We start from the raw sequence: 27,995 nt of genomic DNA, 5'->3' as shown, positions 1-27,995 counted from the left end.
GAGTTCACATAAACACAAGGCAGGAACTTATGACAAGAGACCACAAGAAAACAACTAAATGCATAATTCAGGTGAAAATATAAAGACAGGCAGTCGGTTACTTTCTTAGAGTTCACACCTATCAGAAGTCATGAACTAAGAAGATATCAGATAGTAACAGCTAACTATTTTTTTAAATGCTATTTTCATTAAAATCAGTCAGGCATTTGGAGCAAGAACTGCGTAAAATAAGTAGTTACCTTTAAAATTATTTCTAAAACACCATGATTTTCTGCAGGGTATATATAATGCAAGGCTTGAAGGGTTAACAGGAAACCAAAAAAAAGGAATAGAAACAGCACAAAATAATGTGCTTTTGCTCCAAGTAGTTTCAATGAAACGACACATTCACCTCTTCCCAAAACACATGAACAATCAAACTACACATATCTTACAGTAGATAGAAAGGGCTGGGTTTTTTTTTGTTGAGGATAGCTGCCAGGGCAAGAACTAAAATTTCATGTATGTAAATCTTGATGCCAGCAAAAAAACAAGTAGGATGCTCCGAGTGAGGTAGGAGGACATTACAAAAGGTGAAGCAGTTGTAACTGATACAAAGTGCCAGTTCTGGAACCTCTATATATGCTCAAGCAGTCTCTCTCATTTCATCACCACTAGTACCCTCCTCCTTAAATCCATCCCTCATTCTACATTTTTGAATGACTGATCTGTTTTTCCCATAGAGGGATTCCACCAAATGCCATTCTGTGTACATTTTTGAATGACTGATCTGTTTTTCCCATAGAGGGATTCCACCAAATGCCATTCTGTGTACTTAAACTTGTGCTTTAGTTAGGAAGTACCGGTTTGCACAATGACTCATTTTTGTAGTGACCACAAATGCCAGGTAGTACCAAGTACTTTTTATTTTGGGCTTCTTCAGATTGTGTCTTTGGCCACATAAACAGTATTCACTTAGAAAAAATTAATCCCTAGATTTAAAAAAAAAAAAAAACATAAACCAATCCCTCCCTAAAATCAAACCAAACCAAAAACCTCTTGAAATTTTAGTGAAAATGCAAAATGTTGTTCTTTCTAGTGAGGTGTTTCATTAGTGTTCTAGGGTCATTGTGGTCATTCTGTGACTGTCACATAGTCATGACAGCGATTTTGAGGGGGGAAAAAGTTAATAATGGTTTTAGAGTCTAATACAGTCTAGAAATTAATTTCATGAATACACAGTATTGTATTGTTGCGTCATTACCTGGCTGCAGACCAAGGTCAACACCAGTCTATTAACTCTCAACACCAGCTTGAGTCTGCAACACAAACCAAGCCCTCCCCAAGACCAAACCAAACCATAAAAACCTTGAAATTTTAGCGAAAATGCAAAATGTTGTCCTTTCTAGTGAGGTGATTCATTAGTGTTCCAGGGTCATTCTGTGTCTGTCACATAGTCATGATCGCGATTTCGAGGAGAAAAAATAGTTAATAATGCCTTGAGTCTAATGCAGACTGAAAATTCATTTCATGGCTAGGATGCAAAGATGCAATGCAATGGGGCCTTTTTGTCTTGTGTATTTCCATCCAGGTTTCAATGGCTGTTCCGACAGTGATCCCAAGGATCCCCTCTGCACCCTCAATATCTGCTTGGCACAGCACTCACCAAAAATCCTGACCCAGACCCACGTGATAACACTTGCAGTGTTCTCCTTTTATAATGACTGTGCTCAAATTCACACACAAACAGGAATGACCTACCCCACAGTATTGTCTTGTTGCTTCATTACATGGCTGCAAGCCAATGACATAACCAGCTTATTAACTCAACACCAGCTTGAGTCTGCAACTATTTTTCTATAGGGACTGCAGGGTCTTTTTCATAAGCAGCAATATATATATATATATTTGTGGGGTTTTTTTTCAGATTCACCCAGCAGAACTAACAAAGGCTGGATAACAGGACAATTTACCATTAAAAAATTGATGTTGGGCTGACAAGTGCAACAATATAAAGACACAACAGAGAATTGACTGTTTCAAACCAGATGTGAATAACAGCTAACAGGCCATTTCACAAGTTCAGACTAATCTGTTTCTCAGTTCCACTGAAATTGCACCCATTTCCCATAAGATCAACAACAAGTCCGATTCTCGCCGATCTCTTTGGCACGTGACTATGCAGCACAAATGTAAAGTTAGCACAGGGAAGGAATAACTCAGCACTATCATTCCTGAGCATCGCCTGCAGAGAGCAGATATTCTCTCATTTTTAGAACTAAGGGCAGAATATTTCCACTACAGTGACGCAAACCTTTACAACTGCCAAACAAGTTTGTTAAAATGCATTTGCAAAGAGCTACAGAAAGTTAAACTGGAGCAATTAAAAATATAGCAGTATCTCTGAAAATGTCACTGGACACTTGCAACCAGAGATGATTCTAGGTATACTCCCCCATGAAGACAGGCTGAGGGTTGGGGTTGTTCAACCTGGAGAGGAGAAGGTTCCGGGGAGACATTATAGCAGCCTAAAGGGGGTGACAAGAAGCTGGGGAGGGACTTTTTACAAGGGCAGGCAGCATTACAAGGGGGAATGGCGTTAACTGGAAGAAGGTAGATTTAGATTAGGTATTGGGAAGAAATTCTTCCCTGAGGGCGGCGAGGCGCTGGCCCAGGGTGCCCAGGGCAGCTGTGGGTGCCCCATCCCTGGCAGTGCCCAAGGCCAGGCTGGACGGGGCTGGGAGCAGCCTGGGCTGGGGGGGGTGTCCCTGCCCGTGGCAGGGAGGGGGGGAGCTGGGTGGGCTTTAGGGTCCCTTCCAACCCAAAGCATTCAATGATCCTGTCATTCTGACCAGCTTTTCTTGGGGTCCAACCACCACAGCAATTATGGTCCAAGTATATTTAATGACTGTTAATTGAACCGGTAACGTGTCTGATAAAAGCCAGACTGGTTGAGTGCATTACTGAAGTTCAGCTACTACAAATCCAAAACCCGAGGAAAGCATTGTGTTTTTTCAAGCTTGGACTTAAGAACTGAGAACATAGCGTGGTTTATAGCCCTGCTTCAGGATGTCACTTCATTGTGCCTGCCCTCTCACACAGCAATTGTGCCCCCCCCCCCCCCCCATCAAGCCGTGCCACCGCCCGAGCTGGTGCTGTGGCATTGCCACCTGCGCAGCCACGGTGGACGAGGGCTCGGGTGGCACTGCTCCTGAGCAGCCCAACAAACCTTTAATTCAGGGATACCTGCACGCGGAGAAGTGAGTACAAAACCTAGGAGGATTTATTTAAAGGGTTGGGCCTGTATGATATTTTGTTGGGTTGGTTGTTTCTATCCATACAGTAATCCAAATAAAACCAAGAAGAGAAATATCCAGCTTTTTACTACTCCATGTAGTCAAAACATGACCACAGGTCTTCACTGGGAAGCATTTCATCCCAGGTTCTGCTTGCACACGAAGGATGGTTTCCAGGCATGCCACTTATTTGAAAAGCCAGATGGGTAAAAGAGCTTCTTTCATGTTGTTTTGTAAAGATCTGAACTCTAAAGAGCAGCTCTTATTCCAGTTGAAAACTCTTGCCGCATAGAAACAGTTGTACAAAACGTCATTCCCCTCCAACCGCATCCTCTCCTCGGCATAAGGACAAAAGACACAAACACATCTTTGCTCTTGTAACACGTTTCTTTCATTTTGTATGGACTGTATTAAGAAAACTTAATTTCTCAGTCTGATTCAGTGTTTTCTAGTCCTCTACTCCAGAGAGGCCACTAGGAATCAAGGCAGATGAGGATTTCCTATGAGGTCTAATTAAATAAATGTTTATTTATCTGTGCCATTTGTGAAGACAGTAGCTTGCAGCGTGCACTGTGTCAAGGGTTTTTTATGAGACGAAAGCTGATGGATGAGCAGCTCCGCACCCCCGAGCACAGCGACACGCGGGCGGCAACGCGCAGCGGAGAGGCCGGAGCGGCGGCGCGGGCCGGGGGGGGCGGGCCCTTGGGGAGGGGGCGGGCCCTTGGGGAGGGGCGGGCCCTTGGGGAGGGGGCGGGCCCTTGGGGAGGGGGCGGGCCCTTGGGGAGGGGGCGGGCCCGTGGCTGAGGGGACGGCGGCCGCGGTCCGGGGCCGCCCCGCCGGGCCGGCAGAAAGGGGCTCCCCGCGGACAGCCAGGCTGCTGCGAGCCGGCGGTGGCCTCTGCTGCGGCGCGATGGACTCCGGCAGCGAGACCTACGAGCTCAACGGGCAGGCGGAGGGCGCGGAGCCGGCGGTTGCCGAGCGGGTAGGGGCCGGGGCGGGGCCAGGCCGGGGCCGGTTCCCGCCGGCGGGGGGCGGGAGCGGGCCCGTCCGCCGGGGCTCTGGGGGCGGTGGCGGGCCCGGCGGGAAGCGGGCCGGGGAAGCGGCGGGTACCGCAGCCGCGTCGAGGGCCCGGGGGGCGGCCCAGGGTCCCCGTGGAGCGCTCCGCGGCGCCGGGCGGGGCTGCCGCGGAGAGGCGCGGTGTGCGGGTCGCGCCGCTCCGCCGCCCGCACCTTCTCCGGGATTGCTTGTTCCCTACGCGCCCGCCATGAATCCAGCACTTGGCAGGGCGCGGCCGCGGCATCCCGCCCGGTCCCGCTCCAGAGATGGGCGAGTGCCCGCGGGGCCGAGGGGAGCCGTTGGCTGGCCGGGGCACGGTGAGCCCTTCGCTTCCCCGCGCAGCTGGAGGGTCCCCCGAACCCCCGTCCGGGGCAGCGCCGGCCCGACAGGGCTTTTCCACCCAGGTGGCTTGGGAGGGGATGGAAAAGTGACTCAGGGATACCTGCACGGGGATAAGTGAGTACAAACCTAGGAGGATTTATTTAAAGGGTTGGGCCTGTATGATATTTTGGTGGCTTTTTTTTTTTTTCCATACAGTAATCCAAATAAAACCAAGAAGAGAAATATCCAGCTTTTTACCGCTCCATGTAGTCAAAACATGACCACAGGTCTTCACTTAGAAGCATACCATCCCAGATTCTGCTTACACATAAAAGATGGTTTCCATGCATGCCACTTACCTGAAAAGCTTCTTTGATGTTCTTTTGTAAAGATCTGAACTCCAAAAAGCAGCTCTTATGCCAGTCTAAAACTTTTGCCACATAGAAACAGTCGTACAAAACCACCTTCTACATCACTGGTAAAACTTTCTGGTTACAGGGAGACTGGACTGGTTGCGTAGGAGATCAGTCCTTCCTCCTTGTCAAACCCTTGTAGTCATGAATATCATACCAAGAAAAAATATCTGGTGTTAGGAAAATGTGGAAAGTACCTAAAGAGAACGAAGGCTGGGACAATTAGGTCAAACTGGTGGCCTGAAGGGGTTTCTTTTAAGCCACTGACTTCTTGGCAATTTTCTTGTTTTATTAATACACTTGTGATTGCATCAGAAGTACTAGTCATGGGGATTTATCTTTTTTAATTTTGTCTGGTCCAAGAATTTTTCTGCAACTTTCCTGTTTTACTTCATCTAAAGTTGCAAGCAGTCATCATTTCGTTAATCTTCTCCATAGAAACTGCAAGTTCTATGTGAGTGCCATTTAAAAAATAAGCAGCAAGATAAAATATTATATTGCATTTTATGTATATAGTAGCACTTCAGAGACCTTTACAGACACTTAAAAAAAAAATTCTCACACACACAAAAAGTATATGCAAGGTGAAACAGATGGGGACAGATTTCCTAAAAAACAATCTGAATAGGCAATTCCTTAAAAAAATCTGACCAAGTTCCCAATTCACACAAACAAAGGAATGGCCCAACTCAGCAGCCAGCTAGACATGGAGAGGCCACAAATCTGCAGGTGCTTAAGTCTTTGCTGTTGGAATCAAAAGGGCGTAAGTGGCTTTTAGGAACGCTCACAGGCATTGCAACTTGGACCACCCTCCTTTGCTTACCACCTTATCCTAGCATCTATCCTCTCCTCAAAATAGATTCTCTTGCACATCTTCAGCTATAAACTGCTGCCCTCTCGTACAGAAGAGCTGACATGAAATGCAGGTATAGTAGTCTTCCCTTCGAAGCATTCAAAGCACATGAATTAAAAAAAGGCTAGTTGGGCCCACTGTAATTCTGAGTGAGTGGTCACACAGCGTTTTAATGTGGTTTATTTTAAGTCCATCATTAATTTGGATAGTTTTTTTAGCAGCTGTCAAGCTTTTAGAAGCAAGAAATTCCTTGCCTCTAATACTGGGTTGGCATGTCACACGTCAGTAACTAATGTGAATAATTACACTTGGCAAAAGTGTCTGGCCGTGTCTGCAAGGGATCTGTTCATACAAATACAGATAGTAACTGTTTTTCCATCTTCTTCTTTTTGCTTTCCTTGTTGATGATCTATATGGAAACAGTCTAGATGTTTCAAGGTAACAGGAAATACTAGTTGGAAGAGTTAAGAACTATAAAAAAGGTGAACAAGGATTGGATAGTAGAAAAGAACAGCTCTGGAACAGTTGGCCTCTATTATAGTCATGTTATTACTAAAAATGTATTCAATATTGTATATTAATTCATATGTAATTTTGGGACATGGCGGTTTCTTGGCACCATACTGCAAGTAACAAACTTCAAACCTGTAGGAACTTGAAATTATTTTACTTTATATAATGTATATTATATATAAGCATTACTTATATTGAATTTGGAGTATTTTATATACTTCAAATATTGAAATTATTGGTGCTAAGTTTTTGTTCGCTTGTTTTTTAAGTAGCTAGAATAAACGAACAGTCCTTTAACAACACAAAATAGGCAGCCCACAGTCCAGTTGTGAAAAATATTATAAGACCAAATCACTGGAATCAGCAGTAGTAATGCAAGACAGAAAAAAAAAAACAACCCACCACCAAAAACATACAGGAGAAAGCTTCTATCTAAATAGCTGTACAAACAAGTTTTAAGTTATTACTTAGTTTCACAAAGTTACTTGCCAGGTGTGCTGATTATTTTTAAGTCATTTAATGAGTAAAAATATTTTAACTTTGTCTTGGAACCAGTATAACTTTAGGAGAACAGTGCTCTGTCCTGCGCTAACGTGACTGTACTTGTTCCTTTTTTTCATACGAACTTTTTAGCACTCAGGAATCAGTGTGGTTATTTTTTTTTTTTCCTAATGTCATTATACTTGTATTTTCTGTCTATCTGTATAGGAAATTACTCTTCTTAAGTATAAGCTTTTAAAGATGCTTGAAAATTGATGCTGTCTAGGAAATAAGAACACAGGCTGAGCTTTTATCTTTTTTTTTTTTTTTTTTTTTTTTTTTAATTGCCTGTAACCACACTGTCTCAAGATGTGATTGCGGGAGTTTCAAAAGCTAGTTAGTGTTACCCTAGATTGGTACTTGGGTAGACAGAATCCCCCCCTCCAACCCCTCACCACCCCCTGAAATTCCTACAGGAAATATAACTGATGATTCAGTCTAGATGTAGGGATTTTTCTGAGTCAGTGCTAAGCTGAACAAGGGATCTGATGTTTTATTGGGGGAGAAGAAATAATGCCTTCTGAGGAGGTGGAAAAAAGATCTAATCATCTATTACATAACTGATACCGCTTAAAATATTTTTGTTGGAAGAATATTTCTTTTCTTTTTAGAATATTTTCCCTATATTTTGAGATCTGCAAGATTTCTGTGACAAAGGGGAAGTCCAATTTCAGAGTGGCCACATATGGCCCATTTTCAGTATGTAGGTGATGGACACATGGACAGAAATTCCACATCTGCAAGGATAATTAAATAATTGTTTAAAGTTAGTAGTTCAATTCTGTAACTGTAGGGTTGATCTTAGAAAAAAATAAGTTCTGAAATTATGTTCCGTTTTAGTCCTGTATTATTCCTTTTATATCTGATCCTTCTCTTTTTCTGAAATAACTGAAATTTTCCCTTAATATAAAATTACCAATAAAAGACCTGGAATAGTTTGGCATGCAGTATTTTTCTTAAAGGTGAATACTTCAAAAAATTAAAAAAATATTTTTTTTAAACAAAAGGGCTTTTTAGCATCTTTTTTAACAGTTTTGATTAGAAAGACTATTGCAAACCACAGTAAAGAACAGTCCACTGTAAGATCAGTATGACTAAACCTTCTGTTTACACAGCCTCGTTATTACATAGCAAGCTTCCATTATTTTAAAATTAGGGCGGCCCCTAAGCAACAGAATTTAAGGAAGCTTGCTCCATAACATTATAAACTCAGAGCTCATATCGGCCAACAAGCTCTTTGGATCTTGTTTTGAATCAGAGTTGTTTTGCTGTTAAGTGTCTAAAAGCTGCCATAAAATTGCAGTAATCACTAACGTAAAATAGAAAGAAAACTGTATGTAGATTAGAGCAAGCCAAAGACTATGATGAGTGTGTGTATTTCAGAGTAAATGTAATTGAAGGTGAAGAACCTTCTGTTATTAATCAGAAGCACAGTTTGGAATATGGAAATATTAATCAGCATTATTTTCCCAATTATCCCATACAAAATTGTGGGTCTCCTGTATTTAATAAAGACATTGTACTGCATGATGATTTAAAATTAGAATACCATGAAAGTACTTTGTGGTAATACTGTGCCAATAGTAAAATATGTATTTGTAAGTTCCCAGAACCCAGATATGAGACTCTGGGCCTGATGTGCAAAAACACATCAAGCTCTGGGTCCCAGCTGATATTAAGTAGCTGCAATTACAAATTGCAAATCAAAACTAAAGTGACCCAGGCTGTACTTCTGGCTTATATTTTGCAGTTACTGGTTCTAAATATTCATTTTAGACATTAGAAGTTCACCTTGCTAGCTGCAAAATACTGGTTGTCTAGTGGGTTTTAGGAAGAAAACAGTAACCAGTCTTGTACTACTGCAAGTATCTGTTAACCTCATTACGAGAACAGTGAATTCAGTGTTCATAACAGATCTGACTCTTTAACTTGGAAATTTCAAGGTCCTAGTGGTTCAGGCAATATTTGCCTTTTACATTTTTTTGTGGGGCTTTTGTTTTGGCGGTTTTTTTTTAAGTTTTTGGTTTTTTTTTTTTAGGTTTTATTAAAACAGTCTCTTCAGGGGAACATATATATGGGGGGAGATGTTTAAGAAATTGAGTAAAGTACCTAGGAACATACCAAAAGAAAGAATGAATCCTGAGAACTTGCACTCAAAATCCATATGATTTCTTTCCTCCTGCATTCATAGGGCAGAGTGACAGAAACAAACATAACTAAGTTCTAAATACAAATGCAAAATAGGTGGTTTCACTTTTTTTTTTTTTTTCTCGGTGGATTACATATGGCTGGCATGTCAAAAACTCCATCAATCTTCTCCAGACAGAGTAACCAGTACCTTTTGGGAAATTCGGGTCAACTTGGACAAGAGAAAAAAAAGATTTACTTTTGGGCTTTCCTTATTTATTTTTTTTTTGTCAGACCTCCAGCACATTAATTTGACTACTTCAGCAGTCACTACTGTGATAAATACTCTATTAAACAAACAAATGCATAAGATTTTTCACAAGTAGCTATTTAATGCTGTAATAGAGGCAGAAATCCTTAGTATAACAAGTTATTGTATTTAGCAAAGATACTTTATTATTTGTTTTCAAATGTTTCCATTTTCAGTGCTGTTTCCTTCCTGTTGAATCACAAGGTGATCCATGGAACTCGGCATATAAGGACATTTGCCTCAGTGCCACTTTTATTTGTTTTTTTATGATGTAATGAATAAATCTTTTCTGTATTTCGAAGGGACTCAGTTCCTCTGAGTGTACTGTTGAAATGAGAGAAGCGAAGCAGCAGCAAAGTCTGTACCAACACAGTAAGACACTGTATCCAATACCATTCAGTCCTGGTGGGAAGGTTTGGTCTTGGAAAAGCAAAAAAGTGCCAGCTTCTCATGCAGCATCTTAGCTTTATCTTGGCAAGCTGCAGTGCTCTGGGCAAGCAGACAGACCCTGCTGCTGTGTAGAGACGTGGAGTGGTACTGTCTGTGGGGACAGCGTTGTGTGAATGTGAAAATAAGCTCTTCCACGAGGGATTCTTCCAGTCACAGATGGAGCAAGATGGGGAGGCTTTTCACTCCTCTCTTTATTTATAACCGTGTGTAGACTAGCACGGTGGGTTGTTCTGCTCAGACGCTGATGCTTTGCAGGCAATAGGAGACCTGAGGGCAGGCTGTTCAATGACAGGGGAAGGAAGACACAGAAGTTCTAGCTACACCTGGCTCTTAAGCACACACGTGTGAACGCAGATGCTGTTTTTCCTCAGACTCATTTGGTGACACCAACTGAAGGGATCAGCTTGTCTATACCAGGTAATTTGAATATTGAAAGTGTGTAATGAGGTGTTTTGATTACATTGAGACTGAAGCAGGTCATGTGGAATACATACCCTTCCCTTGCCAAGTGACACCTGCAGGAAAAGCCTTACTTTACAGGCATCCTAGAAAATCTCCAAATTTTCCCTCTCTGCAGCCCTGCGGGTGGGTAACAGCACAGTAAGTGCTTGGTGCTGCAGGCTGCATGTGTTGCTACATGCTTGCAATCTCCCTCAAACCATAAAGCCACATAAAAAAGTTCCCATATAATTTCTGTTGTACATGACTCATCCTGAGGTTAAGGCAACAGCTTTTCTTTCATTGCCTGTCTACATACTGCTGTGTAACTTGTAGTCTGATCTGAAAAATTGCCGCCATGGTACTGACTGTTTGTTTCAAATACTTTTGGCAGTTGCCTTCAACTTTCTTCCAGAAGGCAAGGCTAATTGGCTTTTTTTTAATGGTTTTCCAGCATGAGTCAGGAGGTTCCATTTCTTAATCAGGAGATGGGAAATTATTGTTTCTGGGGCTTTCATGATTAAGATCCTTTTTCTTAGCAGAAGGCAAGATCACAGGCTGAGAAGAAGCTCTGTACAGTAGAACAGACATCTCAGTTCTCCGTATGCCAAGTTCCAGTTCTGAGCTGGTCCGCTTTCAGAAGCGGTGGCTGAAAGCCTCTTAACAGAGTAAAATGCCATTTTTTAGAATCTAAACATAGTAAACAGCTGAGTTTTCATTCCAAGAATAAAAAGTTTTGCCTTAGCAGCACCCTACTTTGAAAATACTTCTCCATTTATTGGAGTTAAGTGACTCAAAACCTTTGCTTCCACTGCGGTTCAAACGCCATCGCCTGCTATTTCCACCTGCAACTTGCCTATACAGAAGATTAGCAAACAGCAAGCTCCTGAAAGTACGTTTCCCCAGGAAAAAGAAAACATTGTGTTCTGTTGTTTATGTAGAAACTGTCTTATATCACGTAGTCACAGATGTAACTGAAAGGAAGATGTAGCCCAGATTATTTACTCTTTTTGTATAGTTAAAAAAAAAAAAGTAAACCCATGTCAAACATGATCACATTCCTACATCAAGTGAAAACAAAGAAACCAGTCACCAGGCATCGTGTTTTCACTGCAGTCCCCTTCTGTAAGGATTAAGAACGGAGTCACAGCTACCCATGTAGTTTTTGCCTGTGTTGCATACTTGCAGCTTCATAGACCCAGTAGATATTTCAAAGATTTTTTTGTGGTTTTCACAGGGAGGAGTTTCCTAGTAGGAAAAAACTTCCTTTGTTATGAGCTTGTGACAAAGTAGACTGTATTATTTCTACAGTCTACTGCGAGGAGTTGCTTTTAAATTCATGCCCAGAAATTGAATCCTTCTATTACACACGTAGTTCCCCATCCCCTCTTATACTGCTAGCATTAGGTAGCCAAGAGCTAAATGTGTGTGTTTGGCTTTTTACTGTACAATAAATGGTGAAAAACATTAGTCTGGATTTTTCTGCTTAGTACTGCCAGCACATATTCCATGCTGCTTTCCATAAGGAAATGAACATCCACACCTGGTTCAGTGTTTCTGGTGGATGGTAAACTAGAATTACAGTATTTTTTCTGAAGCATCCAAATGCTGTAGTGGTTTAATGGGGCAGGGGAGTGGGAAGGGGAGGCTCTCCTCGGGGAGAGAAGAGGTGACAAATGTGGGACAGGTTCCCCAGTCAAATTGCATTTTTAGATACTAGGATACAGACAAAACCAAATGAGTGTCCATTTCTTCCTGACTGAAGTCAGTATCTACCTCAGAGCCATTTTCTTCTCAGGAGCTTGGTGTCAGTAAAGAAGCTGTCTGTGTGAAGCTACAGTTACATGGCTTCCTTCTCTTCACAGAAAAAAAAGTCTGCTGCTGCCCCATGACATTTTTCACTCAGTAAAATATTTAGGCCGTGGTTGATTACAACATGTCTGGTGAAAATAGGTCAAGTTTGGTGTTTGAATGCCCTGGAAAAACTGGCAATGTGTTTGCTGTATGCATCAATATCTGTCCTATTTAAAAGGGCACTCTTAGGTCTGGATAGGGCAAACCTGCTTTGGAGCTGGAAATCTGATAGTTATTAGTGCTGCTGAAGAGAGAAATGAGAGGGCGTTTTCTGCATTTGAACTAACCTTCAAGGCGAGACTGTTTTTCACAGTATTTTCTGGCAAGCAGAAACACATTTGTGTGGTATAATAGTCTCTAAGAAGAAGTTTAAAGATGTCAGAATAAGCTTCTCTTGATATATTTGTCTATTATTTTTGAAAATAAAGTCTAGAAGTAAGAGCAGTGAGAATGAAGTTCCTAACTGTTCAGAGACTGCCAAAAAAAGGGATATCTACTCCTTCTTCGTGGAGTTAGATGTCAGTCTAACCTAGATACCCTAAACTGCATGTAATCAGTAGAGAAATAGGCACCTCTGAGAGACAAGCTGTCAAATTTCAAGTCGGGTCACATGAGTTATCTTCAGGAAATTCCCATTTTATTCATCCCGCCAGGTTAACTAGCTTTAGTTTGCCCTGCAGATGTTTTTAATTTTTCTGTTTGTTTGCAGGGGATTTAAAAAAAACCAACCAACACCTCCTGATGTGAAAACGGGAAAAAAAGTTTCCCTTTTAATTGAGCAGTACTTGACAACCTCAGATCATATGATACTTAAGTGGAAAAACAGTTCACTCTGGATGGATGGACCTGGACAGTGGCATGGCAGAGTAAGAAGCAGCAGGAAAAGAAGTCAAGCAAAGCTCATACACTTGCCAACTTCCACATAAATCCTCAAAATAAGGCTCATGAGTAATTAAGCAACTACATAGATGTGACATGGTAGAGGGTGAATTTAATAAATATTTGTATTTTTAAGTATAGCTTTAAGAGTAAATTAGTTACAACAGTCTGTTGTTTGCTTGATAGTTTTACAGTGTTTTTTCCCTCCAACTTTTCTCTGTGCAACTTTTCAGCTTTTTCAATTTTTCCTTTTCCCAGGGTAGAAGCATACTGACTGTGTAGACTGATCCTACAAGTTGGAAAAAGTGTATCTGCCAAAATGCAGCGCAGACAGTATTTGCTGCTCTCTTGTCAGATGGAGGACAGTGGTAACTGTGAAAAAGATGCACGGATAGTCTCAGTACTGCTATTACTCATTATGATCACAGAAATCAGTTGATGGGCCAAGTGATCTCTTGCTCACTACACCAATTAAAAGAGATGTGAATACTCTTCTTTCTCTTTCCCAATTTTAGCAAAGAACATCACAGTGGTTTCAGAGGAATGGACCCATGAATATAAACCACTATGCAAATAAGAAGAGCGCTGCAGAAAGCATGTTGGACATTGCCCTGCTGATGGCCAATGCATCCCAGCTGAAGGCCGTGATGGAGCAAGGACCTTCTTTTTCCTTCTACATCCCACTTATTGTTCTTATCAGCCTGTCGCTCACACTGCAAGTTATGGTGGGAGTGCTCCTGATATTCCTTGGTATGTAGCAACAGTGAGAACCATTGACATGTATTTTTCTTACAGGGTGCAACCTCTAAGATGGTATATAGGGTCCCCATTTATTTTTAAAAAGCTATTATGTTTGTAAGTCTTGAAGTTTTCTCCTAAGACCAGAGAAATATTGTAACAAAAGGAGCAAGGGCAGCTTTATGTGGCATCTTCAATTTTGATCCACTTCCTCGTATGCATTTTCCCAGAGTATGAATATTCTTCTTTTCAGAAGGTCTGAGGAGGAAGGAACATTATGAAATACTGTAAAAGAAACATTAATAGACTAGCTAGGATCATGCAGCCTGCCCAGTTTCATAATACTGTTTCTGGCAAGACCTGTTACTTAATCTTATGACCGAAATGTATTATACTTATAAGAAAATACTGTGACCATAAAAAAAACCCAGAAGTGGAAGTTGAAATGTTCATCTTCATTTTGGTGTAGTGTATTGTCTTCAGTTTGTTGGTGTATCTGTAATCAAAGGTTTGAATAATGAAAAAAAACCACCCCTTAGTTTTAAATGTAGACAAATTAATTCAAAGCATCCTAAATCTCTAAATGGGGAATGGTAGAAATGGTCTTGTTATTGTTAATTTTTAAACCTGTGCTGAGCTGAAATTAAAGTTAAAAAGAAAAATAAGCTACTTGGAGCAAGATTTCACGATATCTATTATCCACATAATATGACTTCAGTCAAAAAATTTGAAATTGCATATAATATGAAAACACAGTCTGAGTAGCATCCTGGGACTTCAGACAGACTATCTTGAATTCTGCTTATCACTAGGGAAACGTTTTCTACCTTCTACGGAAGAAATGTGATGCAATACCTTTAACATATGCTAGAAATCATTTCAAGAGAATCAATTCAAATAGGAGTTGTGTTAGTACCTGCTTTGGACACATGTAATGAGACAGCTGTAGGAGTAGTTCCCTGCTCTGTGCTTTCCCTGCTCTCCCCTTTCCGTCTTATTTGTTTGACCTTCAGATTCCTAGAAATTCAATGCAGCATCTTTGTTGTTCTCAAAAATAGAGGTTCCACTGTTCAGTATTAGAGGGTATGATGCTGTGAGGCACAAGAATCAGTACTTATCACTAAAAATTAGGTATTTTAAGTTAGTAATGCTCAATTAGTAGCATATGTATGTCCTATACACCCTGCCTTATTCTGCAAAGCAGAATATTAATCTAAGTAGCTGTAGAACCAGGCTCATTTCTAAAACTATGTCATCACTAAGTGAGCGTGAATTACCCAGAAAAGCCCAACTAAAACTCCACAACACACTTCTGGAAATCTGAGTTTTCTATTTTGACCTTAAAGAAGTCTTCAATACTTCTCTTTGCTATCTTAACATACTGTGATATTTCCCCCCATGCTTTTGCAAGGCAAAATGCAAAAAGAATCCAGGGGCACTTCACAGTGTTGCTGAAAGCATGTGACATTCATTAGCAGCACCCAAAACCCTAGACTGTAACTTTGGAGAGTCTATCAAAGATACCTGTGGAAATCAATGAAATGTTTAGGTTTCAACACCAGTTGAACCCCGTTACTCACTGCAGTAAACACCTTCACTGGTAGGAACCAGCTATGGATCGCTTCTTTTGCTAGTGATATCGGATCGTTTATTCTTGTAACATTTTTCAGATCTTTCCCTTTAATGTTACTATATGACAGATCTTAAGTCTACTGTAAATGTAAAGCCTTGAGGGTGGTAGCCAGAATTTGCACACGCCATTTACTAAATTATCGGTACTACCTTTGTAATCTCTGTTAGTCTTTCAGTGTTCTATTTTGTAGCACAATCAAAAAAACAACTTTCTCTTCAAGGAGGAAGTCCCTAGGAATCCAGGATACATAAGGCTTGTAATATTACTAAGCAGCTGACGTAGCTTTTTTCTTCCTTACAAAAGAATACAGCTGTCTCTGCATTTGGTAGAGTTGGTACAAGAGCAAAATCCAGGTCCTGGCTTGGAGGAGATTCCAGAAAGGAAGTGGAAAAAATCAACCTGATAATACTAGGGAAAGTGAGAAAAAGAGTTATGAGAAAATCAGCAAAACACTGATATGTTGCTTGGTTGAAGGCATCTCCCTGGTGGTTGTTTTAGTTAAACAGGCTGTGAGGCTGTAAATAAGTTTCCTGATTTCTGTTGGGCAATAATTTCTCAGATATGCTGAGACATTGCTTTTTAATGCTTGGTTCTGCCCGGTGTTGCCAAAGTGGTTTCCATCTCTAATTTTTATCTTTGTCCCATTGAGAGTAAAGAGAGTACCCAGAAGCCCAAAGCTGGCTGAGGCAGAGGTCACAGACCGCTTAGCAAACAGTGAGATTCATCAGCGGTTCGGCCTGTGCTGGGCAGTCAGCAGTGGCTGTAGGTTTGGCGTGCCGAGGGTGACAAAGCCTCGGCTTCTAGGGAGGCAATGCTGTCCTGTCGTGCTGAGGTCAAGGGTTTTGAAGACAGGAAATGGGGTATGAACGTACAAAGACACTGTCACCACAGCGAGAAGTTGGGTTTTACGATGTGTGTTTGCTAGTTTTGGCCTGCAGGAACAGTTTGCCTTTCTGTGCACCCACAAAATTCTGCTGCTTACAAGCTTTCACAAGTCCAAACAGAAATGCAACCATCCAGTTTCTTTCCCTGAGATAAGAGTTTTATTCCCAGGAGCTACCAGTTCTCCCAGTTCTCTACTATGGATTAAAAGCTCTTTCTCCTTCAAAAGAGCCTTTCACAAAAGCATTTGGAAAAATGTTCAGCAAACTTGTCCTTGAAAGTGATTTGATCATCTTAACTTTTTGGAAAAAAAGCAAAGAATGTCTTGAAATAGTTTAAGTGGCATGAAATCATAGTAATCTAATCCCACTATAATAAAATACTTAAAGAGTAACTGTTCTTAAGAGCATTTTCACAAACACCCTCATCTTAAGTACTATAATCACAAAGATAGGATTACTGCAATTCTACTTCAAAATTTAGAGCACCGCCTGAACTGACAAGCAATACTTGGCTTCTCTGACCTTATTTGGACAAAGGGATAACTCTGAAAGTGTCAGTTGTCCTCTAAGCATATTTTTTTTTAACTCACAAGACACATTAGGCCATTATTGCCTTTTCTGTTTTAAACCAAGTGTCTGAAATGCTTTTCTTCCGTACTTAAGGATTAATTATTCCATTTTGTTTATTTTTCTTCATTCACATGACAGTACTAGAGTCCTTCCAGGTACTGCTGGTATGCAAACAGCTGTGTAGCTCCAGATGCTTTACAGACATGTATATACTCATTTTCAGGGTTAAGTGCTGCTGAGCTTAAATTATTTCACGCCTACACAGGTGTGCAGTAGCTTATGCTTCTCAGATAGTTCCCCCACACTGTTCTTCAGTGCTTTGACTGGCCTGTGATGTCTCACTGCACTGCTTTAGCAAGCAGAACTCGAGCAGGGGCCCAGAATTCGTTGAAATCAAAACACCGTTAGTCTTCCTGATTAGGGACACCAAGTGAACCTGGCTTTTAATACTTCAGCATCACAAGAGTGTTTGCCACCACTTCTGCTTAACTGCTTCAGCAAGCAAGCGAGTCTTGGTTCTGTGGTCAAGTTCTGCAGTGTTGACAGGGTCATTATGTTAAAAGCAAACAACAAAGTTTATCTCATGTAGTGGAGTCTTAAACTACACATCGATGTATGTGCCTATCAGAAGAACCTCCAAGTTGTTTATGTTGCTATATAAACTTGTCAGGTAAAAACTTTCTCCCACATGTCCTGTACATGCAGACACAAGCTCCAGTGATCTATGCATTTAAGAACTAGGAGTCTTAACAGACAAAAACCATTCTCAAAACACGCTCCAGAAGTCATAAGCACTCATCCCACCAGCATCAAAGAAATTTAGCACTCAGACCGAGTTGCAGAGCTCTTGTTGCAGGAGAACAAACAAAGGAAAATCTTGGGTTTCTGCATGATGCCAGACAAGTGCCGCAGACTTCTTACTGTCCTATGTAAGCACACGCTTCAGTCTATCATCAAGTCTATTGTCAGTCCATTGTAACTGATGTATATGTTTTCACAAGGCCTGGAATCAAAGCTTAAACTAAATTACTACTATCTCCCTTGTGTGTTCCTCCCTCACTCCCATTAGTAGTTCAACCAAGGAACAACTGCAAGAAACGAAAGAAAATGTTTACATAGCCGATGCTCTCTGTAAGAAGGGCTGCAGCTACACTGCTTTGAAGTCTTCCTCTGTTTAGCAGATATAATGCCCTTGCTTTCTAAAACCAGAATCCCTGCAAAAACAGGGAGTACAGCTGGGAAAGGAAAGGCACCAGTACAAAAAATATCCAGCGCTGGTGAAGCGATGTGGCTGTCTGCAAAGAACCTGTAGCCTTTTAACTGTAAAAATTTAACTGCATTCCATCCTGTCAGGGCTTCAAGCTTCGTGTGTTCAAGACTGAAATATTTTTTTAAATGCTTAAAGTCTGCAACAAAACTGTTTTCCAAAGATCAAGAACTCAGAAGGTTTCTGGTAACGTTTGTGTGTCCATTACTTATCATCTGCACCCACAGAGATTAGATGCTAATTACTGGAAGCTAATAGGCTCTTTGTGGTTTAAGATCTCCTTAGCGCTTTTACTGACACTGCAGAATCTTACTTCCCTTTTAAGTATGACTGATGCAAATAGCTCCATGTAAGAGAAATTCTTGAACTATATGAGTAGTGAAGTTTTATTCTGGATTTTGAAATATACATGTAATTTAAATTTTTTTTCCGTTTATCTTTGAAGTAAAATATGACCTTAACAACCCGGCAAAACATGGAAAGCTGGATTTCCTCAACAACCTTGCAACTGGACTAGTATTCATTATAGTAGTTGTGAATATTTTTATCACTGCCTTTGGAGTGCAGAAGCCAGTTGCTGAGCCAGCATCAAGACAGTAAGTACCAGGTGAGTGTGGTCTCGCTGCACCGTAGGGTAGTAGGGCACAGCATACGAGAATGTAGTGCATAGCAGGGCACAGCTTTCAAACAGCCGTGAGCTTAGATAAACAGTTCTAGCCTTTGCAGAGAGATGATTTTACTTCAGACTACTGCAAAAGCAGAAGCTACTAGGAACTGCTGAGTTACAGCAGTGTATTTGTAAACATAGAGTTCAAAAGTTGATGTCAGCATCTTACTTTGTCAGGGGCTCCTTGTGTGTATCACACATGGGGAGGGTAAACAAGGTCCTTCTGGCTCAGCCACTCCTTTTCCTCATTGCTGACTAAGCCAAGAAGGGAAATAATATTGTTTTGCTTCCTCTGAATGCCTCTCCTTTTTTTAAGAAAGTTTTGCGGTGTACTTCATCTAGTCTGTTATGAACACTGAAGGCTTAATCCTTGTCCCAGTAACTAGGGCTATTAAGTCCATTATGTAATCCCACACATCACTGGAGCCCTTCAGTTCCTATGCAGATTGTGGGGCTTCTCTGGCCTCCCAAACTGAAGGGCTCTTGCTTTGTGGGAGACTTAGCCCGCAAAGATGAGCACCATCACTCTACTTGATACGTGCGGTCATTTAGAACAATATTGTTTGTTCTACCTGCATTTTCCAGTTTTTTATTTACTTATACAGAAGGATAAATATAGGAATTGTGGGAATGAAAATGTGTATCTGCATAGCGTCATAGTTATGATGAACAATTTGGGAGGAGATAAACCTAAATTGTAGGCTTTTGTAGCCCAAGAAGCGCTATAGTCCATCATCTGCCTTTAAAATAGCACTGCTAAGTCTGTGTGTGCCAACATTGCTCTGGCTATTTGTCTTTCAAATCTCAAATCATGTTCAGAAGATCTGCTGAAGAAGGTATTACTTGACTTTCCTGGGAAACCATGGTACACTGGCTACCACACGGGCAGCCAGTGTCACGTTATTGGTTTAAGTTAACTTCTAGGTGAAGTTTCTCCATAAAAAAGAAGATAACAAGGCCTTTAAACTCCTAATCTGAAGATGAATGGCACAACAGAAATCTGTAATGAGAATGGAAACCAGACCAAAATGTATCAAGACTCTGAACAGCTTGCAGGGAAATCAGTGCAACAAATTACTAGGAAGATGTAGAATTAAATTAATTTATTTGGGGGTTTGGGTGGAATTGTCAGCTTTAACTAAAACCTGTGAAATTCTGCCAGTGAAACAAGATAGTTTTATTGTATTTTCTAGCCATCATCTTTACAAATAAACTAATAACTATTTAATTTTAGCAGTAAAGAGCACATAATTATCTGAGATATTATCAAAATTATAGGTAGAATGTCCATCTCAGCAACAGATATTCAAACAATACTGAAACAATAACCGCAGAATTGTGCTGGCAAAGCTAAGAGAACTGAATGTTGGTTTACTGGAATTTTAGCTGTCTTCAGAGTAAAAAACATGTACTATAGCCAGGAGCAGGGGCAGAGACAAGAATTTGAAATAGGCATCAAGAAATTAAAATAATGGACAAGGTGGTATACCAGGCTGAGTCGTGCATCTTTTTGATACAGTGAAAGAAAAACTGAAGAGGATAAGCAGTTTTTGCTTGTCACACCGATGTATGCTCAGTAGAGGAGAGGAAGATAAGGTGACAATCTGATCCCAAGCCAGTTAGTGCCTTAATGTAATGGTATCTTGAGAAATCAGCTAATATCCAGAAGGTGTGACACACCCTGCCTTATCAGGATGGTTTGAGCTCACCCACATTTCATGTTACTTCTCTACTAGTACCACGTTCTCTAATGAGGTGCCTTACTGATTCTCCTCGGTACCAGTGCCAGCTCTGCTCCCTTTTTGATCTCTTGCTGGCTTTTAGGAGATGCCACTTATGCAGTGTTTCCCAAACACGACTGCTGTGTTTCTCTACAGCAGAACACGATAGTGAAGTGCTTTGAAGAGCCCTGCAGCTGTTAACAGATTTTGCAGGACAGCTGTTTTGTGTGTTACAATCCCAATTCCGCTCTGGACAGCACTGACATGCGAGGGTGGTTCCTGAACACAACGGGGCATTAGCTCTTTAAACATGTGAAGTGCATCCCCCCCCACAAATTTCTCCCACCTGTTCATGGCCTTTGTCTACTTTCTGCTTCCTCCACACACAATATGTGGCGAAGTTGTATGGAAACCTCAGTGGTTTTGTGCAATGTCTTACAGCTTAGCTGGCACCGTCTGGCAAGAAGGGGCTCTTCCCAGCATTAGTGTTGGTGTTTCTCCTCTACTGTTCCTTCTGTTCTCCATAAATTGTCAACCCAAAGGGGTTTGTGGCTTAATTATGGCTAGGATCAGGGAATCCCTGTTTAGAAAGCTAGATCTTAAATGAGAAACCAGTTCACATGTCACTTCTCTGAGACTGTCATGAGAGCCTGAAACGGTTCTGCCTAGTGGGTGTCGATAGCTCATACAGCTGTATATCATATATTGCATATAGCTGTGCACGCAGCCAGGGTACTTGTTCACATACATAAATATGACTGGTATCTACTGCTGAAATAGTTTTAATAAACTTGCAGTGCCTCAATAAAGGAGAAAGAGTAGCTGGTTTTTGTAGCCTAAGGTAGAATCAAGACCCAAGAGTGTTTAAAGCAAGTTTACATCTGTACAGACACAGCAGCTGGGTGATCTTGCCTTCATGCTCTCGCACATGCAGTTTACTAATAAACTGGCCCAATGTGGTGTCTGAGACCTGTGTCTTCTTGCCTCAGACTGGAAGTTCTTCATTGCTTTGGAACATTAAATTGGCTGTTTGCTCATTTCTGTGCATTGCCCTTGCTAGAAACACCTGGTCATCTGAATGTAATGTGAAAAATCAGTCTTTTTCAGTCCCTTGCCACAATCTCCTCAAAGCCCTGAGAGGAGTAGCCACCATTTTCTGGTTTCACCTTTACTATTATGTGTACTTTTCCAAAGAAAACTTAATTCCCCCTTTAAGGCAAATGTCATTTACTATAATTCCTGTATCACTAACCTCTCAATATCTTTGGTTTGTGTTTCAGAGACCTGAAGCATTCATTCTAGATGCCATTTGCACTTGAGCCAGTTACACCTGGACACGGGGCAGGAAAGTGGGTGGACGGAAATCTGAAGAAGCTGGATGTACCAAGCAGCTTTCTCAAGTTTCCAATAACCAACACATTTATGTACCTAAAATTTTCCCCTGTGTTAATATTGAAACTGTTTGGCATCTAAGGAAAGCTTGATTTTTAACTCAAGGACATTGTTTTTCTGGAATATTGGCATTTCAATTTCTGTAGAAACTGTTTTTCAGAGAAGTGGCATAAGCCCATCAAGCAAGGTAGTATGAACTGGTGGCATTTCACAGGACTTCCTATTTTCCGTGCCTTTTGTTTTTGTGCCCATTTGTCATTTCTGCCGTGGTCCAAAATGACAGGCCTTTGGTTCAGGCATAGTCATGTTGTCCTTTATTTCACTCCCTTAGCACTAAACCAAAGTACTCCATAGCACAGCAGCCGTCTTCTTTTGCAGTGTGCAAAGATAGCTATGCCTCGTTTTCTTTTTTTCCCACTCTAGCTAAAGCAAAGATGAGACCAACAGAAACAGTGGGCGATCTTTTTTCTCAGGTTTGCTCACAGGTAACTCATTTGTCCTGTGTCTTCAGCCCTGTACCACACTTAAAATTACCTCTTCTTTGTGCAGATACACAAAGAACCTAACTGCTGGTAGTTTCTTACTATTAACTGCTATACTCTGTATTCTGGGCATTAGATATATTTCTGGAAACCCTGCTAGACGCGCTACTTTTTCCAGGCCCAACTGGGAAACCAGAGGATAAAGGGTGAGCTTTAGCTGCTAAACTGGAACAGAGCGGCTGTCAGCAATTCAAGTAGCAAATAGAAGGAAATTTATCCTCTATAACTTTTCCCTCTTCTTTTCCAAAGATTGATTGCTGCAATTGTGTTATTCTTAGGAGTTTATGGCTAAAAGCATAACTAATTTTTAATTTTTATTTTTTAATATATAGATATAGATATAAATATCTTCTAGGTTCTTACCTGCTGGCTCAGGGACTGACACTTTTTCTAAATACGCTATTGCTAGTAATGGTGTAGGTTATAAAAATTTTGACAACAAAATCATTGCAGTCATTTTATTTCCAAAGTATCACACCTGCAATCAGAAAAATCCTAGTTTTCTAGATTGTGTTTACTTGTGGATGCAGATTTGTACTGATAATTTCCTTACTCTTAATCAGTAAATGCTGCCTTGCACATATTAATAGAAGTTTGACTTCCATGTGTCTCATCTCATTTACAGTTTTTATTGATCACATATCTCTTTAGTTATGTCTCAAGGCCCATTGATTTACCTTATCTTCATTTACATGTTCTGTAAGAACTAACAGAAAACGAATCAGAAGCTCCTGTCATTAGTAAGAGCATAGACATTCTTTTTTATTTTTTGTCTTTTTTTGCTTCATTTCCAACTTAACATACATTTAACCAGTATCTAGCAAGCGATGGTTTTAATTGTGCGTGTTTTACTAATTTAAACGTAGCTCAGAACAAGTTCCAAATGAAATACTCAGGACAACGTTCCTTATTTATTTTTTACAAACCAGCAAATTGTTGAAGGACTATCATACTTGTGCTATCACAGTTTTGATGCTGTAGTGTAGCGAATTGACTGGCCAGATAGCAAGTACTGAAAACCTTGAAAAACCTTTCTTTTGGAGAAAATAGGTGACTATAGGCAGAGGCCTTCCCAGCATTAAATTTATCTGTGGCTCAACATTGGGCAGTAATTTTGAGAAGATTCTTGATTGTACCACCTTTGTAACCTTTTTACTCACTGGAATATTTGCCTGTCTGTGCATCTGATTTGGTGTGGAGAGGCTCTCTGGAGGCGGCTGCCTCTCCTCTGTACAGGAAAATTTGTACCTAAGCTAGATGTGTTAAAAGAGTTGCTTTGTGTTGTCCTAAATACACGATCTGTCCAAAAGATAGTTACTTTTAACTTGGGTATTAATAGTAGATATTTTTCATTGCCAGATTTGCACCTTTCTAGTTTTTTAAGCAAGACACAAAAAAAGGAAGAAATGTTTCTGGCACTTAGCTAATCCTCTCACTTTTTGACTTATCCTTACCACCCTAAAGGCAGATGCAAACAAACACCCAGGTTCTGCTGATGTTTACCATCTTTATACTTGGTGGTGATTTGGCCCAATTTTGAATGTAGCTTTCCATTCCTGTGCTACTTACCGCCTCTCTGATGAGCATGATCATGCTTGTCTTGCACTGAAACACTTGAAAGTAGTCAGAGGGGGGTGCAGTACAGACATACCATGTCTTTTCCCATTTTATTCCTCTCTATTGGACCATAATTTTTCAGGTCACCTGAGCAAACAAGCTGTTACAGTGGGTTTCTCCTGAAAAATATAATAGCTGTTCCTATAGCATCTTTACTGCTAAGCTGTTGTCCAATGGAAACTACCACGGCTTGTGTATCCCATCTCCCAGCGGCTTGTGGAACTAACTGGATCCAGAGCAGCAGGGTAGGCAGCGCTCACCAGGCAACCACTTGTCAACTGTGGATTCCAACAGACTTTGCAAAATGCGGGTTTTGGGACATACAGGAGGGAGAGAAAAAATACTTCAAGCCTGACCATATTGTTGGGTGCAAGAGCTGAGTGTGGAGACCTGTGTTAAAGGGGTAGGCGTCTGTTCACGTGAGGTCTGCCAGAGCCTGGCTCCGAACAACAACAAAATGCCACCATGAATCCTGCCGGCTCCTGAGCTCCTGGAAGTGTGGCTGAAGCATCGTCACAGGGGTACCTGCAACTTCAGAGAGCCTGGTCTCTTCTTTCGGTTCTAAACACAAGAAAACCTGATCTGGAACTGACTACAAGACTGTACTGGGCATCAGCAGTATTTGACTTGCAACTGGATGTCTTTTTTTAAATAAAAAGGATACTGGTTTATAATCTTTATTGTAATTAAGTAAGATTTGCAAAACATCCTCAGACATGCAATCTGTATTTTAAGCATTTGAAGCCTTCGGAAATCATGTATTTTTTAGCAGACAAAAGCCTCTGTAAGTTGGCTTCAAGTATAAATAATTTAATCACGTGATTATTATTCGTTCAAGTCAGGTGCTAATTTAAAACCCTAGTGAGTATGTCCTAGGGGCGGCAAATGAATGCATCATTTTAAATAGTTTGTTGGTTTGCTGTGCTTCTCCAGAGTTCTTGGTTGTAGGCAAACATTTCACTTAAAAAGGGGTCATCAATAATGTAAGTGAGAGGAATTTTTACAGGCTTTCCTGGGAAACAGTTCATGCCAGGTCATCCGTTTACTCCTGTTTCATAAGCTGCTGAGCAGAGGAAGAACTCCACATGCCACTCCGGTCGTTCTCATTAGTCCCTTCAGCATCTAGGGCTGCCTGGGTTGAAATTTTCAGAGTAGTTGTACTTACTGAAGCCGATGACAACAACTATATTTACTGGAACTGACTTTTTAAGTATTTGTCTTCTAAACCAGGTCACTGCTTGAAGCTTATTCTGCAGCTGATGATGACATAAAATGGGCCAAAGTAGAAAGCACCATCCTGATTACTGCTTTCTCCTCAACTATCATTCGGAAGGGTTTGGTCACTCATTTTAATTTATTCTAACAAATGCTTTATCCTGTTTTCTGCCATATCTTCCTGCAAGTCACACCGAGCCCTGCCAGCCCTGCAGGTGTAGGTACTAGCTGACTGGGGTGCACCGCCCTGTACCAGAGGTGCTGGTGTGCTGCACTCACCCCCCTGGTCCAGGGCATGGGCTTGTCACTACAGCGTGACCCTAAAAGCTTGGATGCTCTTTTGTAGTTAGAAGAAGAAACATGGTAATCTTGATCCTTCAAATATTTACAAAAACAATGAGTGACAGAACCTGAACACTAAGCTCTGCTTGTTTTCTAGCTTACCAAAGACGTTGCCATTACAGGTTCTATCTGATTGAGGAAATGCGACGTGGTACAAATTTATGCACCATTTTGGTTTAAAAAAACCAACCAAACAAAAAACAATGTGAAAAGCTGGTTCTTGTTTCTACAATATAATTTTGTGAAACCACAGGAGAACAGGCTCTACTGAAAGTGTATTTACTTACTGCAGGGCAGTGGAAACACTTAGAAGAACAGTGATGATGTATTTTCATATGTACAACTCATATCTTTGATAACCTGCGCATTTAAACATACCACTCCTTGAAAAATCATCAAAAAAAAAAAAAAGTTAGAGGCAGTGTAGGACATACAGAAGCATTGAGACTGAAAAGAAGCAGACTCTCCTTCTCCTTAGCTGTTTGCATACAAGAAGCCATGTTGCTTCATAATGACAGTGTTTTGCTTTCAAATAAATGATTTACAGTATATATACGTAAACAAAATATCCAGATACGAGAGGTGGAGCCTCCCATCTTTGCATGGCCCGTCCCACAAACCCTATACTTCCATTAAGAAATTAAAAAATGATAAACCAAGAGTTTCTGAATACTCTCAGCACTTTCGCTACTCTGTCTCTAGGGAAGTGCTCTAGCAGAGCAGCAGCAGTCCCGTTGGCTTCTGAAGACAGCCCGTTCCGTGTTGGCACCGTTCAACCAACATCCAGGAAAGGCTATTGCAGAAGAGCAGCGTAGGCACCACATGTCCTTTGGAGGAAGTCCAGAAACAACTGGTGCCCCAGATACCACCAGATGGTAGCTATTTGTAAAAATTTTTTCTAGTAGAAATAAACATGGCTAATATCACTTAAATGTACACAAATCTAATGACCTGTCCTGGTTGCAGCTGGGATGGGGGTATTATCTTCTGAGGAGCTAGTGCGGTGCTGTGTTTTGGCTTTGATGAGACTTCTCAGCTCCTCAGGCCTTGCTAGCGAAAAGGCTGGAGGGGCACTAGGAACTGGGAGGGGACACGGCCAGGCCAGCTGACCCCAACCAGCCCAAGCAGCATTCCATACCATTCCCTACCATGGGACAGCAGCCTGGCATAGTACCTGGGGGTGGCCGGGGCCGGGGTCGCTGCTCAGGGACCGGCTGGGCATCGGTGGTGGCGGTGAGCAGTTGTGCACCACGTGTTTCCTTCCTCCTCTCCCTCTCGACTTTATTCTTTCCCTCCCCCTTTTCATTCGAACTGTTATTGTCGTCGTCGTTATTATTGTTCTTTCATTTTTACTCTGTTTCAATTACTAAACTGTTCTTATTACCTCAACGCTCAAGTCCTACATTCCAGTTCTCCTCCCCATCCCTCTGGGTGTTACTTAACTACCAGCCAGGGTTAAAACACAACATGACCTTGAAGTGACATTCACACGTTGTGAAGCCCACACCACCAGGATCTCCAGGGGCGGATTTTGCCCCAGAGCACTACCCCAGCGCACAGTATGCATCTTGGAAGAAACTTCCCACAGCGATGGGAAATGAGACGATGACGTCCTTTGTGAAATAACACTTCAGCACTGCGTTCTGATTTTAGAAGCTTTCGTATACTCCAGCACGAGGCCCCATGGTCTGGAGCCTTGAGAAGGAAGCAAACTCCTAATAAGCTCCAGCTGGCTGCTCACTTGGCAGCACACACAAGAGAAGCAAGCTTGCTGCGTCGCAGATTGCCACCACCTTTATCTCGGAAAGCCCCGAGTGAAGAGCAGGCTGTCTTTCTCCCCTGGAAAAAGGAGAAGTTGCTGCTTTATGTACTTGTACAAACACCTAAGGAGCAGGAGAGGCCAGTCTCGGCTCCTGAAGGGAAGGACCCATTCACCCTATTGTCACCCAGGGGTCTCGCCGCAGCCCCTTAATGTTCACAGGTGATCAGCGAGGCTGGGCGAGAGCCAAAAGCTAAGACAAGATGTTACTAGAGCAGGAAACAAATTAAAATATATGAGACAAAACACTTGAGGAAGAAATAATCGCGTGGCCACAGCAGGCTCTTAGGGCAGAGTTTTCATCGGGGGCTGGGCTGACCCGAGTGCTGCAGGGTGATGTGTTAAGCTGTACCCAGGGTGTTACCCTTAACCCCACCGTCATTTATTCACACCCTGACGTCTGAGCACAGGCGGCGGCAGCGGGAGGGCAGAGGGGCAGGAGCAGGGGCAGAGCTCATGGGAACACCCCGCGCAGATGGCCCTTCGCTGCGCCCGGGAGCAAATGCCGGCCATGGGAGAGACACACACAGCAAAAAGACTGACATGAAACAATGTGGTG

At 41.6% G+C, this 27,995-nt stretch overlaps 1 protein-coding gene across 2 annotated transcripts; it reads left to right on the top strand.

Annotated features, from left to right (window-relative positions):
- Nucleotides 1–4,063: 4,063 nt before the first annotated feature.
- On the top strand, nt 4,064–24,734 carry NINJ1 (ninjurin 1). 2 transcript variants are annotated; one of them, XM_040591425.1, is made up of 4 exons: nt 4,064–4,257; nt 13,545–13,779; nt 18,567–18,717; nt 21,790–24,734. In XM_040591425.1, the coding sequence occupies exons 1-4, from the start codon at nt 4,186–4,188 to the stop codon at nt 21,809–21,811; spliced, it is 480 nt and encodes a 159-aa protein (XP_040447359.1). In that variant the 5' UTR covers nt 4,064–4,185; the 3' UTR covers nt 21,812–24,734. The 2 variants fall into 2 exon arrangements, with proteins under 2 accessions (XP_040447359.1, XP_040447361.1); XM_040591427.1 differs by having other exon boundaries at nt 18,567–18,728.
- The last annotated feature ends 3,261 nt before the right edge of the window (nt 24,735–27,995 follow it).

The sequence above is a fragment of the Falco naumanni genome, chromosome 4, assembly GCF_017639655.2.
Source record: "Falco naumanni isolate bFalNau1 chromosome 4, bFalNau1.pat, whole genome shotgun sequence".
NCBI classification, from domain to species: Eukaryota; Metazoa; Chordata; class Aves; order Falconiformes; family Falconidae; genus Falco; species Falco naumanni.
Note: the sequence above shows the minus strand (reverse complement) of the source record. Positions and strands in the feature narration are given on the sequence as shown.

Coding starts and splice junctions, on each gene's coding strand:
- NINJ1 (XM_040591425.1), top strand. CDS start 4,186: ATGGACTCCGGCAGCGAGACCTACGAGCTCAACGGGCAGGCGGAGGGC. Junction 4,258..13,544: donor AGCCGGCGGTTGCCGAGCGG/GTAGGGGCCGGG, acceptor TCCCAATTTTAG/CAAAGAACATCACAGTGGTT. Junction 13,780..18,566: donor AGTGCTCCTGATATTCCTTG/GTATGTAGCAAC, acceptor TTATCTTTGAAG/TAAAATATGACCTTAACAAC.